Here is a 16,570-nt window from a genome sequence, read left to right as displayed (position 1 = left end):
ACAGCAGTTGCTTTTGCTTTATGACAAATGTGATGGCTGGGACACCTCTTGTCGCATCCACAACTACCGCTTTTAAGAAACTCACTCGAGATACTGGGGTGTAGTTCAATGTGGTCATACAGCACAGATGTGTTACTTTGTACCAGCGATTTGTGCGTTATGTTGGCTAAGTACTCCCTCCCATGCAGCACCTTCTCCAACTGGCAGTTTGGATATTTACATGCTGAGCAACGCATACACAGCCCTCAGTGTGCACGACATTGGACTATCCTGGCACTGATTCATTGTTCAGGTTCAGCATTTGAATGTTCCAATCAGACGTGGAGAGGTGACTTAAGCGAGCATGACACAAACCCACGCACCAGAACGGCAGAACGAAACCAACTCCCGATAGTGATTGCACACGTGCATGCAATCCACACGCGCCGCCGTTGCATAATTCTGCGCCGTTGCATAATTTATTCATGCGCCGATGTGTTTTATATGAATTTATCACGTAAAAGTCCAGTAATCCATCGCGTGCGTTTCGCTAGTGGAGGCTCGCTACCAAGAGCGGATCCGGACAACACGCATCCTACAGGATCGGGCGAGAAGCCATCGAGAAATCATTAGGGACATGCTTGATGATTTTGCGAGGTGCTGACGTCACGAGCACAGAACGCACTGCTACAGTGTGTTCCTGTCGGGAAAATGCCTCATGGGTTTGGTGCACGAGGCTCGTGAATTCGGGAAATCTCGATTACTATTCAGAGATATTAGATTTACAGTATTCGAAAGCGTTGAATATAAAATTGTCGTATCGAATTGAATACAAATATTGAAAATATATTATTCGCATTCGAAATGTTGAATATTTGCGTAGCCCTAATAAAAACTTGAAGTATCTTTTGTGTAAAGCCATAGACATTCATTTGTCAGATGACTCTAAGAGCTAGTGCTAAAACGTTATCTCCACCAGCGAGGTACTCACATAATGGATGTAGGAAGATGAAACTTTCCATTTTGCAGATAAAGAATTTTTCGAGAGATTGGTAAATTTCCCATAGTTTTACTTGCATCAATAGGAGTTCAAGAAATCCTGCAAAATGGCAAACTTTTAAATGCCAAGCAATGTTTTAGAAAGAGATTTGACAAGTCCTAGTCCCATTTTTTCGTTGGTCAATTACAAACATGTTTCAGGTGGCAAGCCTGAAGGATGTCAACAATGCGGTCTCGGCAGTGAAACTTATGAAGCGTTGCATACAGAAAAAAACTGAATAATTTGGCTTAGAATTTATGCATGTAGACATCAAACTAGAAAGGCGACAGAGAGATGTAAATAACTGTCCATACTGAAAATGTACTAAAGATGCTTGAATGCATGTACTCTGCACAGGAACTGCTTTTGTTTCACTCCCAAATACTGTGACACATTTTTGGAGCATTCTAAGTCTGTATGACAATTTGATAATTCAAACAAACAACCAAAGACTGGAAAAAAAAAATATCCTCAAAGCAGGGAGTTTTAGAACATATGAAGGAACAGTCATTTCCTCTAGGAGGAATGCTCAAGCACTGTGTTGCAAATGAGTATGTGACGAGACGAAAGAAGATAATGCTGGACTGTCTTGTGGTTGGGGGCAAAGAAAGGATAATAAGGTTAGATGTCAACTGGCACAGACGTGTAATCGCTCCCTGGTCCAAGAATTGACCCGTGACGGTCTACAATGTCACAACTTGGCGCCCGAACGGGAACCAGGGAAGGCAGCGCTAATGACGACGTTTATGCCAGGTGAATGCGGGGACAAAGATCGTTAAAGCCAACGATTCTTGCACCTCTTCAGATTGAGCCACATAGGCCTCGCCGGAACGTTCCATCAGCCATGACAGAAGACATGGAAGCGTTCCTTCACTTGGATAATGAAGGCAAAGCTACAGCGTACAAGAACGCATTGGACAACATCTCTCGCTTGACAATTCAAGTTGAGGAACTCCATCAACGTTTGACTTCGTTGGAACAGTCACACGACAGAGAGCCTAGGCAACAGTACGTGTCTTCCACTCAAGCTCAAGGTGATGCGAACGGAGAGAACATCATTCAGGCAATGGAATCTCTTATTTCTTCACCCCTGGCCCCTTTGATCGGGAGGATTGACCACCTGGAGCAGCAAGTATCCCGTGAAAGCACCCCCTGCGGCACCGATGAGGAGTCGGAGCCAAAGAAGAAACGTGCCCGAAAGCAGAAAGGGAAGGCAAAGGCACCCGGCCAGATGAAGTTGCAGAACGAGGGAGCGATTAAGGATCAGCGTCTAACGACAGCAGCGGTGAGTGCTGTGCCGACACTGACCAAAGATATCTTCGGCTGGTTCCATCAAGTGGATTTTTGGATGAAGATTTACCAAATCCCTGATGAAACAGCTGTTCCTCTGCTTATTTCGAAGCTCCCCGCAAAGGATTTTGGGTGGATGCGCTACGAGCTTTTGAGAGAGAAGGTCCAGACTTGGGATGACATGAAGCGTCTTTTCCATCGTCGACATCACTTGGACAGCCCAGTCGAAAATCGGCAGAAGATGTTCGCACGCTGTCAGAAGCTTGGTGAATCCTGCACGGAGTATACAGTTGAGAAGCTTCAGCTCTTACAGGACTGCTCATCTGATGGCACAGAGGAAGAAAAATGCACCATAATTCTTTCCTCACTTGCAAGTCAACCCAAGCGCCATTACTTCGACAAGACCTTCAAGTCGCTGGACAAGATGATGTCATCTTTCCTGAAGTATGACCGGAATTTCGCACCCTCGGAGAAGCCGAAAGAGAAGATTCTGCGAGTGGAGGCTCAAGACAAGGGTAGGACGATTCATCAGGACGAAGCACGCAAGCCTACGCACACTGCGAAAGGGAACGAAAGTCTGAAAGTATCAAAAAGACCACAAGCCTCTAAGGCGAGGACTTTCGTCAGATCTGATACCGCACGTTTGGACCGGTCACAAAAGAAAGATGTGGAAAGGTTATGCCTGAACTGCAAGAAGATGGATCATTTTGTCACCTGGTGTTCCGAGCCCTTGTCTCAAGAGTACCTGGAGTGGCAGCGCCTGTTCTCACAAGCAGCAAGTGGTACTGTAGCATGAAACGACCACGTGATGCCTCTACCACCTGCAGGGAGGTATCGGAAGTCCAGCGCATAACGTGCTCCAAATCTGCGGGTCTGAAACGTATCCCAATACGACTGGGTGGATACAGCTTTCCAGCTCTTCTGAACTCTGGATCGTCTCGCTGTTTGATCAGCGACAGGGTTCTACGGAGGCTACCCCTGGACATGTCACCAACCACAGCTCACCTTGTAGCGACCAATGGACAACCCTTGGGCGTTCTCGGTGAAACAAATTGTGAAGTCGAAGTCGACGGTGAAAAGTTCACGCTGGCCTTCATTGTGGTTTCGAGGCTGGAAGACGACATTCTACTGGGAGACGACTTTCTGCGCCTGTCCAAAGCAGTTATCAACTGGGCCACAAACTCTTTCGGGGTTTTCGGCAAGCCGACCCTGAGGGTCTACTCAGTTTTGCAACAAATCGTGCCTCCCTTGACGAGAAAGTACATACGGGTACGCGCAGACTTTCCTTGAGCGACTGGTGATCTCTACGAAATCAGCGGAACCGGAGCAGCCCTTCGTCGTCAGCTACGAAGTGTACAGCCTGGTATCACAGAGAAAGATACGTTCCAGGTACTGATGATGAACACGTCTTTGCGTCCAGCAGTACTGATGGAAGACACAACTGTTGGCGTGGCTGAGAAGGTGACAGCTCTGGAAGAGGTCCCTCTTACTGAAGGTCGTGCATAAAATTGCATGCCCTCCACTGGGTGAAGAGAGAGAAGACCCTTCGATTGTCCGCTCGCGTACAAACGAAGTTGACATAAGTGGCATTATGTTCAACATCGGCATATCGTTGTCGCCGCAGGAGGAAGAAACCGTGAGGGCCTTATTCTCTCGTAACCAAGGAAACTTTGCCAAGCGTTCTATGGACTTGGGGTGTTGCGATCTGCATCACCACTCCATAAACACGGGAAACTCTGCTCCTATTTCCCAAAGACCACGGCGGTTGTCGCCGGCACAGCGGGATCTGACCATGGCTATGGTAACAGACCTTATGAACGCAAAGATCATTAAGCCATCCCGTAGCCCATGGGCGTCACAATTGGTATTGGTGAAGGAAAAAGACGGCTCCACAAGAATGTGTGTGTATTATAGAATTTTGAACTCTGTGACAGACAACGACGTCTATCCCCTCCCACGCATTGAGCGTCACACACAGGTTACACGACGGTCTACAACGTCCCAGAGTAGTTTCACTTCTAATCAACAGATGGCTGCCAGTCATATTTTTTAATATTCTTTAATTTCCACAGAAACATATACCATATATATTTGTTTTTATTATATATACATATTACATAGGTATATATATATATATATATATATATATATATATATATGTAGTGAAAACAAAATAGCATAGGCTCTTTGGTTGCACGTTGAACATATGTTTATAAGTCCCAAACGTTGCCACACCAGCATTGGACAGCTGTTTCGGCCTTATTGGGCCTTCATCAGCAATGCGTAGGTGGGCGACGTTTGAGCGAGTGGCGTCGGAAGGTCACGTGGAACGTGATGTCCTCCCGTCAGGGTGAGAAACTCACTTCTGAAAGCCCAGTGCGAAGCCACGCGCTCAAACGTCGCCCATCTACGCATTGCTGATGAAGGCCCAATAAGGCCGAAACAGCTGTCCAATGCTGGTGTGGCGACGTTTGGGACTTATAAACATATATATATATATATATATATATTTACAAATCAAGCGTGCCACAATCCCAGCTGTGGACGGCCGTTTCGAGCTAGTTGGCTCTCATCGGCACAGCGCTGTGCCGATGAGAGCCAACTAGCTCGAAACGGCCGTCCACAGCTGGGATTGTGGCACGCTTGATTTGTAAACATATGCCTCACGTGCAGCCATGGAGCATTCGCTCATTTTTATATTTGTATATATATATATATATATATGAATGTATAACTGAGTACAGATGGACGCGAAAACAAATAGACTACAAGTAATGAAGAGACTTGGGAGGCCGTATAAGGGTTAAAAACACTTGCTACTTTTATTACATTAATAATTAAGGGGGCGCTAGGAATAGATTTACAGTTAGGGGTCGACGTTTCGGCAGTCAGCGCTGCCTTCAACAGAACTAAACTTGGAAATAGGTGACAAGGGCTTATATACAAGGGAAAGGGGGAAAATGAGAGGGGAACAGTGCACGTGGAGCGGAGTTGGTGATGTTGCAGGAGCGTTGTTGCTAATGGTCCATTGAGCACTTGCAGGAGCGTTGGCTGTCTTCCAGGAGAGTACTCCTTGGTCGTCTGATAAACCTGAAAAGATAAGAGAGATACGGCAGAAAGAACGAAAGAGGGTCGGGGGACTTGGTCTAGGAGCTAAGGCTGCGAACTGTAGACAATACGCCGGGGTCTTCGTTTATCGTGGACTGGAATTTGTGGATTAGGAATGATTCACGCTGTTGCCTGCTACGGTCTGAGGGGAAACCAGATTGTAAGATGTACACGTGGATGTCCTTGAATGAGTGGCCGGTTTGATTGAAATGACGCGACACAGGGAGATTTGGTTTCTTTGTAATATCGGACCTGTGATTATTAAAACGAATTCGGAATGATGTTGTAGTTTGGCCGATATATTGTGCTTTGCATGCGTTGCATTCCAATAGATATACTACGTTGGATGAGTTGCAGTCAGAAGTAGTTTTGATTTTTACTTGGAAGTTGCTGTTTGTGCTTTGTACCCTGTCTGCAGTCTGCATTACAATACAAATTTGGCATCTTCGTCCGTTGCATGGGTGGCAGCCTTCGGTTGTAGGAGGTGGCTTATTGACTTTTGCGTTGACTAAGTGGTCTTGAAGATTTCTTGCACGACGATATGCTATGCGTGGCGGTTCTGGGAATATTTCTCCAAGGCGCTGCGACTGTGTTAAAATTGGGTGATGACGTTTCAGTATGTTTTTAAGGTTAGGGATCGCGCCATTGAAGGTGACTGTAAGATTAACCCGCTTGGGGCGTTCGGGGCGTGTTGAGTTTTTTAGAAGTTCACTGCGATTAGTACGGCGGGCTCTACATATCGCGTCCTTCACGAGATCCTGGGGGAAGTTTCGGCTGACCAGCGTGTTTTGAAGATCGTTAAGGTTTGCGTCCAGCTCGTCCTCTTGGGAACAAATGCGCCGGTAGCGGAGGGCCTGACTATACGGGATGGCCAATTTTGTATGTCGGGGATGGCAGCTGTGAAATGATAGGTACTGTTGGGAGTCAGTCGGTTTTCGGTACAGATTTGTTACGAGGGTGCCATTGGATATGCCTATATGGACATCTAGAAAATCTATGCTCTCTCTAGAATAAGCGTGAGTGAATTGTATTGTGGGGTGCATGTTACCGAAGTTTTCAATGAAAGACAGAAGCGAGTCTTCAGAATGTGGCCACAGCATGAATATGTCGTCCAAAAAGCGCTTAAAAATTAGGGGTTTAAGTTGACAGGTGCTAAGGAACCGTCCTTCTAGATCACCCATAAAGATATTCGCGTAATTTGGGGCCATTTTCGTGCCCATGGCTGTGCCGTTAATTTGAATGTAATGCCTGTTGTCAAATTCAAAATTATTACATGTGAGTATTAGAGAAATTAGTGTTTCTACGACAGCAGAGTCGTACGGTTTTTCGGAAAATTTTTCATATGCTACGACAGTGGCATGGATGCCGTCATCATGAGGAATATTGGTGTACAATGAGGTAACATCGAGTGTTACAAGCAGGGAACCGGTCGGGACTTCGATATCCGAAATTATTTGGAGGAAATGGTTCGTATCCTTTATGTATGACGGGAATTTTGGGGGGATGTCTTTGAGGAGGTGGTCAACGAACGTGGAGATTTTTTCGGTTGATGTGCCATTCGAAGATACTATGGGGCGACCGGGATTTCCTGGCTTATGAATTTTAGGGAGCATGTAAAATCGGCCTGGTTTGGGGTCGTGTGGCAGGAGGTACTCGAATAGGTTATCGTCGATTTTCTTACTGACCTTCAATCTCTTTAAGGTTTTTGTGAAAATGAAATGAAATGTGTGAAGTGAAATTTGTGAAATGAATGAAAATATTCTTTGAGACGCGTCTCAAAGAATATTTTCATGACAAAGCCAGCTCATCGCGAAACCAATTCGGAGCCCCGTCAAATTTCACTCCTGATTCGAACCGAGAAAAAGCTTTAGATATGTACATCAAAGCTGTTCAAAGGGATATCCTGCGAGCCTATCAAAATTCTGACCGCGGTGCAGTGAAACCTAACCTTACTAAAGTGGAGCATGACAGTATCTCAGCCTTAAAGCAGCGCAGTGATATAGTAATCAAAAAAGCAGACAAAGGTGGTGCCCTAGTAATCATGGACAAGGAAACCTATATCGCAGAAGGAATGCGGCAGCTCGGTTGCCAAACATTCTACAGGCCCCTAGAAAATGATCCCACCAATGACATCAGCACCAAGATCACAAAAACCTTAAAGAGATTGAAGGTCAGTAAGAAAATCGACGATAACCTATTCGAGTACCTCCTGCCACACGACCCCAAACCAGGCCGATTTTACATGCTCCCTAAAATTCATAAGCCAGGAAATCCCGGTCGCCCCATAGTATCTTCGAATGGCACATCAACCGAAAAAATCTCCACGTTCGTTGACCACCTCCTCAAAGACATCCCCCCAAAATTCCCGTCATACATAAAGGATACGAACCATTTCCTCCAAATAATTTCGGATATCGAAGTCCCGACCGGTTCCCTGCTTGTAACACTCGATGTTACCTCATTGTACACCAATATTCCTCATGATGACGGCATCCATGCCACTGTCGTAGCATATGAAAAATTTTCCGAAAAACCGTACGACTCTGCTGTCGTAGAAACACTAATTTCTCTAATACTCACATGTAATAATTTTGAATTTGACAACAGGCATTACATTCAAATTAACGGCACAGCCATGGGCACGAAAATGGCCCCAAATTACGCGAATATCTTTATGGGTGATCTAGAAGGACGGTTCCTTAGCACCTGTCAACTTAAACCCCTAATTTTTAAGCGCTTTTTGGACGACATATTCATGCTGTGGCCACATTCTGAAGACTCGCTTCTGTCTTTCATTGAAAACTTCGGTAACATGCACCCCACAATACAATTCACTCACGCTTATTCTAGAGAGAGCATAGATTTTCTAGATGTCCATATAGGCATATCCAATGGCACCCTCGTAACAAATCTGTACCGAAAACCGACTGACTCCCAACAGTACCTATCATTTCACAGCTGCCATCCCCGACATACAAAATTGGCCATCCCGTATAGTCAGGCCCTCCGCTACCGGCGCATTTGTTCCCAAGAGGACGAGCTGGACGCAAACCTTAACGATCTTCAAAACACGCTGGTCAGCCGAAACTTCCCCCAGGATCTCGTGAAGGACGCGATATGTAGAGCCCGCCGTACTAATCGCAGTGAACTTCTAAAAAACTCAACACGCCCCGAACGCCCCAAGCGGGTTAATCTTACAGTCACCTTCAATGGCGCGATCCCTAACCTTAAAAACATACTGAAACGTCATCACCCAATTTTAACACAGTCGCAGCGCCTTGGAGAAATATTCCCAGAACCGCCACGCATAGCATATCGTCGTGCAAGAAATCTTCAAGACCACTTAGTCAACGCAAAAGTCAATAAGCCACCTCCTACAACCGAAGGCTGCCACCCATGCAACGGACGAAGATGCCAAATTTGTATTGTAATGCAGACTGCAGACAGGGTACAAAGCACAAACAGCAACTTCCAAGTAAAAATCAAAACTACTTCTGACTGCAACTCATCCAACGTAGTATATCTATTGGAATGCAACGCATGCAAAGCACAATATATCGGCCAAACTACAACATCATTCCGAATTCGTTTTAATAATCACAGGTCCGATATTACAAAGAAACCAAATCTCCCTGTGTCGCGTCATTTCAATCAAACCGGCCACTCATTCAAGGACATCCACGTGTACATCTTACAATCTGGTTTCCCCTCAGACCGTAGCAGGCAACAGCGTGAATCATTCCTAATCCACAAATTCCAGTCCACGATAAACGAAGACCCCGGCGTATTGTCTACAGTTCGCAGCCTTAGCTCCTAGACCAAGTCCCCCGACCCTCTTTCGTTCTTTCTGCCGTATCTCTCTTATCTTTTCAGGTTTATCAGACGACCAAGGAGTACTCTCCTGGAAGACAGCCAACGCTCCTGCAAGTGCTCAATGGACCATTAGCAACAACGCTCCTGCAACATCACCAACTCCGCTCCACGTGCACTGTTCCCCTCTCATTTTCCCCCTTTCCCTTGTATATAAGCCCTTGTCACCTATTTCCAAGTTTAGTTCTGTTGAAGGCAGCGCTGACTGCCGAAACGTCGACCCCTAACTGTAAATCTATTCCTAGCGCCCCCTTAATTATTAATGTAATAAAAGTAGCAAGTGTTTTTAACCCTTATACGGCCTCCCAAGTCTCTTCATTACTTGTAGTCTATATATATATATATATATATATATGTGTGTGTGTGTGTGTGTTTTTGTTGTTTTCTTTGTTTGTTTTTTTGCATGAAGAGAAGTAAAACAAGCCCAACCGCATGACTTTTCCACATCCTGTTCTCGGTCTAGGTGACTTCGAGTGAACGGGTGCTATGTCACTGGCTTACTTTTTTTCAACTCTACAATGTTATAACTTTGGAATAGGCATTCATCTTAAAGTGGCAATTTTTCTTGTGACGGAAGGTGTGGTACTCGTCTATTCTGATCAGCTACATATTTCGAATAGTGTAAATAATTCACGAAAATGCTACATTGTGTTATTTTAATACAAATTCAGAGCAATATTATGTGGCTGCTACTGCTCCAATTTTCATGCAACTGTTTTCAGAAGAAAGAACATACTTTGTGCTTTCATTTGATGTATAATAATAATACATTCTGTTACCTTCAGACATCCCTCTGTACCATCATCAGTAATATGAGGAGGTGCAAGAAAATAACTGCATTGAGCAACGCTTTTCTCAAAAAAGGCAGGCTTCAAATTTATTGATGTTTTGTGCGAACCATCCATGCATGTTCTATCACTGATTTCATAATGTGGAATAAAGACTTTGCTCTTTTCTCTCTTATGGGTCCCGCAAGTTTTGCAAGATTATACAGTAGACCTACAGTAGACTGAACAGTACTGATCCATACTGATAACGGCGAGTTTTAGCGCATCGTACACTATCGGCTTTGCGGATGTAAGCGATAGCGTTGGTGGTTCTGTGCATGCACAAAACATAGAGAGGTTTCGAGCATTACACACAATCATCATGCTATCCCTTACGTACGCAAAGGTTAGAGCGTACGATGCACTAAAACTCAATTCATTTGGTGGCGGTTCGGGAGAGTCCCGGCGGGGAGGAAATGCCTCCTTTCTCGTTTTTTCTCGCTGTTTTTTGTTTCACGTTTCACCGGGCTTTCGTTCGGAATCTGTTGGTGCAACAAGAGTCTCATATACAAAGTGCGCAAGATGGCGGAAGCGAAACTGAAGACAATTTCACAGAGAGCGTGCAGTGTGCGTGCACTGTACGTGGCATGTTTTCAGATGCGTGTTTCAAGCGTGAGCGACAGCAGACGATTGCACAAAAGTGACATTGACCTAGTTCATTTTTCCGCCTCTTCTTTAATTCGACCTTCGGATAGTTCGATCAAATTTCGTGTTCCCATCAGGATCGAATTAACGGAAGTTTACTGTAACACGTATTCACAGCCTCATGATGTACAAATGAAACGTGCCAGACAATTGGCAAACATTTTAACAGAAATAGGCTACTCTGTTATAATACTTGTTCCGTCGTCAACGAACAGGAAGAACAAACCCTGGCAAATGAGCAGAGAAGCTCACTCATTTGTTTTCTACATTTCTCTGAGTACATTCCAAAGGCATGGTGCCAAAACAACTAAAAAAAATACGCCAGTGACATAGCACCCATTCACATGAAGCTGCTTAGACTGAGGATGGGATGTCCTGTGGTTCGCTTGTTTTGAATCTCTCTATGCACAGAATAATATACATTTTTTTCTGCAAAAATAAAAAGGTACGACAGGTGGCCACGTGTCGATTAGAAATGAAACTACCCAAATGCATTTCTAGGGGTACCCCAAAGATTTTGAGTTCTAAACTATGGGAAACCGCATACATTTCTACAGAGATGTCACTTTTCTATAGGAAAGTTGCACAACCTTGAGAGAAATCAGCCATTTTCCTGCCTTTCATAAATTTCCTAGATCTGGTAAAACGTAACTTTTTCAATGACATCTTTCCACACCGATTATGTGAGCTGCAGTGCCTATGTAAAAAAAACAGTGTACAGTGAAACCCGCGTATAATGATATTGACGGTAATCGCGAATTCCATCGTTATACGGGATACATCGTTAAACAAGGGATGACGTGAATAGTGCGTCCCCGAAAAGTCGCGCGTCACCCCACGTGTAGCAAAAGAAAAAGAAACAGATGCTAAAAAAAATGCGAAGCTGTGTGACATCGCACTGGCTTGGGAAAGCAGCGATCAGAACTCGTGGAGGGAACCAGGGAACATAGCAGGACAACTTCTGGCAATACTACACGTCACCATTCCGCAAGTCGGTTTCACCTAACGCCTGTGTGCTTTAGGTGAAGCTCGCCTTAGAACACTGTCGCGCAACTCGCAGGTGGAAAGCATGTGCTAGGCCTTTTGAATCATCTCGCAAATTTGAGCAACATTGGCCAAATACGAAGACAAAAAAGCGTTACCACCTACCCCTTTCACTGACAGTACTAGAAAATGAACAGTCGCTGTCTATTTTCTTGCCTCAATTTTTATTTTGGTTTAATTGTTTTGATGTGAATTTCGGATTATACGAATTTTTTCCGCTACCCCGTGATATTCGTATCATCGAGATTCTACTGTATCTTATCGCGGCGATTTTCGCCGCGAGGTTACGCGCACGGGACAGCGCCCAACATCGTTATACGAGTACTCGGAACTGCAGTCTCCATCGCTATACGCGGGTCGTTTCCCCATAGAAACAATGTATATTTTGACGGTAAAATCATGAACAATCGTTTTACGAGGGATATCGTTATACGCGATATCGCTATCCGCGGGTTTTACTGTACTAGTTTGTGTTGTTACATTTTTTTTACGATAAATTTTAGAAGGAACAAATTATTTGAGAGACCAACTTAGAATGAATTTCATCCCTTACATGCATTTGGTAGCTTTGTCTGCTATAGTCAAATTTAAGTTGCCCTCGATGTCTAAACACTGAGGACTCTTGTATGCCACCTTGAAAACTTGTATTAACAAATGAATCCTAAATTGTAGCCAAGTAGCAGGGGCTGCTCACCGATATAGGCGCCATAGAACAGCGAGACTGGTGCATATAGTAGGAAATGTGGGTCGCAAATGAGGCATAGCAGCCATCATTCTTGCACTCAAAGCGAGATATAACCTTGGAGGCCTGGAGTAGAGCCGAGCGCTGTTCTGCATCCGACAGTTCCTGCTCGTCGTTCACTCTTGCCTGCACCAGTCAAAGAAGACAGCTTAAAAATCCTCTACTGCAATGTCCACTTCACTGTTCATAAAAAATCTCTCAAAAGATCTTTCCATGTGCTTTGCAATGCACATGTTCAAGAACAAAAATATATGCCAGTAGATAGGTACTGTAAAAGTAGAAATTTTCGCGCAGACTTAATTTTTGTGAATTTCGCGAGCAAGCTTTTTTTCGCAAAATTAAGGTTTCGCAAGATATAGGCAGCAGGGATGAAAAAGTATGGGCATTGAAATTCGTGATGATATGAGCCCCACAAAGACAAATCAACTTACTTGGTGATCTCTATTCTAAAAAATATGTTCTTGTCAAATACTGCTATAATTGAAATACCACTTCAACATCAGTAGTTTATTCGCATACTGTATCGCTTAGCATTGCAGATACCTGCTTTCACAAAACCAGCACGTACGTCATTGTCACGGGCCTCTATAAGCCTCTATAAGCCAGCTGGCATGCAGAGGAGAGGCTGTATGACACTGCCTGCAGTGTTCAGAACCCCCGATCTTCCTGATCCCACGATCTCTGCTGAAATGAAGGTCGCGCGAAATTTTCCCAAAACGTGATTCCACACAAATTCACGAATTATGAAGACCGCGAAATTAACTACTTTTACAGTATTGCATATCCATCATTCCAATGTGGCACGTAGTGACTGCCAATGAGCAAAGGCTAGGTCCTTGCGCACAATGAAATCTTGTGTCGCGCATCCCATACAAGAAGTGGAAAAAACCCGTTATTGATGTCTATTACTGTTGTCTTAAAGAGAATTTGATAGCATAAGCATTCATCAGGAACTTTTCGAAAGTATAGAAAATCAGCCAATATTCGTGCAAAACTACCTGCAGCTCTGTACTTTTTTTGTTGTTTACAAAGAGGTTGTCAAAAGTGCACTATACAATGTGCCAATAGCATCACACACCAGGGAGGCCTGTGGGAACATTTCTTCTCTGCATTGCCCATTTACATAGAAATTTAAATATGCTAGGAGCAAGCTTATCAAACAATAACACTGATGTCATGCAACCACCTTATTTCATTTCACAATAGACACAGTGGAACTCTGCCTTATGACTGCCTTCGTGATTTTTCATTATTGCTCAGCAATGGTGCAGCAAGAACAAGATGCAAAATCAAAGGTTTTCAAGAACTCCAGCATTTTCCAGACCTCGGAATCAGCACTTCCAAATTCCACGGTATTCAAGGGTTTCAAGGACCAGTGGGAACCATGAACATTGCATGCTCATCATCTGGTATGAATACCTTGTTAAGCAGACAATTTGGTATCCTTGACTAGCAGCAAACAGACCACAAAAAGCCCTCCTACACAATATGACTTCACGCCATAAACTTCTCGCCAAACAGACAGACCATATTTATTAAAAGAGGTATCTACATATCAGAATATTATCGTACTAGGGTCTTCCTAGATAGTACTAGTAAGAGCAGTTACTCACCAAATTGTAGTGTGCATGCAAGATATGTTCCACAATAAGGTTCTTGTCAGTAAATATACTTTTGCATGCCGAACATTTCAAAGGAGCCTGTGAATGGAAAAGTCAGTCTCACAAAACTGCACAGGCTTGAACAAATTTCAACTGTCTATTGTATCATTTGGTGATATGTATCAATTTAACGAGCTTTGGTACATCCTGCATGGAGGAAGACATTAATGGGTCCTGCTTTTGCATTACTTTCTATTTGACTGTAAAACACTGAACCACGATGATTCTTTGATTTTTAGTGCCTATCATGATCAATTTTAGGAATCACTTTAAAGCAGAAACACTTCAGAACATTCCAAGTAACAGCATTTGTGTGAATGGATTCTGACAATCACATCATGCAGAGATTTTGTGAATGCGAAGCGCGTGGCATTTATTCCACTCTAAGAGCAGGACAAGTGAGATGGGCATGACTACTTTAAACATCCTCAATCTAGAACAATCAAAATTTGTTCACTTATAGCCCCCATTACTGCACTGCAAGGAATACACATATACAAAGAGTACAAGCTGCAGTAGAAACAAAATTAATATTACAACACAGTCCTGCAGGCCCTGCACAGTTTCAGGCCCTGCTCATAAATAATGTACAATTATAACCTTGTGACGGTTCCTCTACTAGAGGTGTATTTAGGAGCAACCTTGCCAATGCGTTTTGCTGGAAGTCCACATTCAGTAGCCGACAGATTTTTCCCGACACCGATTATTCGAACTGCCACAGGGAACGGTGACCTTCGCCATAGGACTAATACATTCTACGACTGCTTTTTCCTGGACAGATCGAAGTCGGAATGCTCAATTTTCGGGACCAAAACGCTTGCGAGATGCACTAACACCACTATTTTCGGCACTACGGTGGCAACTTCGAACCAGTCATTTTGCGTTGTGCACTTGGATTGGATCGGTAATTGGAATCCCAGGCAAGATTGCTCTAAAACTGCTAACCCATAACTGTAGGTGATGCCACGGCGGCGGCATGGGCACTTTCGGGAGTCGGGACTGGTCGGGCCGCTCTCCGGAGTTTGTTTGTGCACGCTGTCACTGTTCGTCAGCTTTCGACGTTATGAGCACGTCTGTTCGGTAAATTGTGCAGCCGGAAAGTGAGCCAGACCCAGCAGACAATCACACTGACCGTCTACAACTGTCCACAACCGTAGACCGCAGGTATGGTTAACATGTTGTTGCTATTGTCAAATATGTGCCACGAACCTATGACGCTCACGCATATACAAGTGGACATCATGACATGCAGGCACCAGATGTGACAGGGCACAATTATATACTTCTTTGGTGCAAGTGTGGTGAAATAATGTTGAATTTAGTGATCGTCTGGTTTTTCGGACAGCTGTATTATTCAGACTTTTTTCTGGTCACCCTCAAGTCCGAAAAATCAAGTCAGCTACTGTACTGAACATGATGAAACATTGGCAAAATTTTTCTTATGCACATAATTTTACTTCACTACTGGAATTTTAAGTAACCGTTGCCAGGAATCTGCTGAGGTTTTGTCAAGCGTGCTTACTGGCATAATCTCTTAATTTGCAGCATATTTCTGGTTTTGTTTCTTAGCACGTAAGTAGGCGTAGTTTTCTGTTAAGCTATACAGTAAAACCCGCGGATAGCGATATCTCGTATAACGATATCCCTCGTAAAACGATGGTTCATGATTTTACCGTCAAAATATACATTGGTTCTATGGGGAAATGACCGTATATGTATGTATAGCGATGGAGACCGCGGTTCCGAGTACTCGTATAACGATGCTGGACGCTGTCCTGTGCGCGTAACCACGCGGCGAATTTCACCGCGATAGGATACAGTAGAGTCTCGATGCTACGAATCTCAAGAGGCAGCGGAAAAAATTCGTATCATCCGAAATTCACATCAAAAGAATTAAACCAAAATAAAAATTGAGGCAAGAAAATAGACAGCGACTGTTCATTTTCCAATAGTGTCAGTGAAAGAGGTAGGTGGCAAGGCTTTTATGTCTCCGTATTTGGCCAATGCAGCTCAAATTCGCGAGATGATTCAAAAGGCCTAGCACGTGCTTTCCACCCGCGAGTCTCGCGACAGTGTTCTAAAGCACGCTTCTCCTTAAGCACGCAGGCGTTAGGTGAAACCGACTTATGGAATGGTGATGTGTAGTGTTGACAAAAGTTGTCCTGCTATGTTGTCTGGTTCCCTCCACGAGTTCTGATCGCTGTTTTCCCAAGCCACTGCGATGTCACACAGCTTCGCGTTTCTTTCTTTTTTTTTTTTAGCATCTGTGCATTTTTTTTTAGCATTCTTTCTTCACAGTATTTCTTTTTCTTTTTTTTTTTTGCTACATGCGGGGTGGCACGCGACTTTTCGGGGACGTGCTATT

General features: G+C 44.1%; 1 protein-coding gene across 3 annotated transcripts in view; it reads right to left on the bottom strand.

Moving 5' to 3' along the window:
* LOC135394349 (uncharacterized) overlaps positions 1 to 16,570 on the bottom strand; it is a 104,312-nt gene that overhangs the window by 69,433 nt on the left and 18,309 nt on the right. For all 3 annotated transcript variants that reach the window (XM_064625052.1, XM_064625051.1, XM_064625053.1), the window contains 2 exons: positions 14,158 to 14,244; positions 12,497 to 12,670 (listed from right to left, as the gene is read on the bottom strand). In XM_064625052.1, the coding sequence (XP_064481122.1) occupies positions 12,497 to 12,670; positions 14,158 to 14,244 (261 nt within the window). The remainder of the gene's footprint in view (positions 1 to 12,496; positions 12,671 to 14,157; positions 14,245 to 16,570) is intronic.

This window comes from Ornithodoros turicata, chromosome 5, assembly GCF_037126465.1.
Source record: "Ornithodoros turicata isolate Travis chromosome 5, ASM3712646v1, whole genome shotgun sequence".
NCBI classification, from domain to species: Eukaryota; Metazoa; Arthropoda; class Arachnida; order Ixodida; family Argasidae; genus Ornithodoros; species Ornithodoros turicata.
This window is presented reverse-complemented; position numbering and strand designations above follow the sequence as displayed.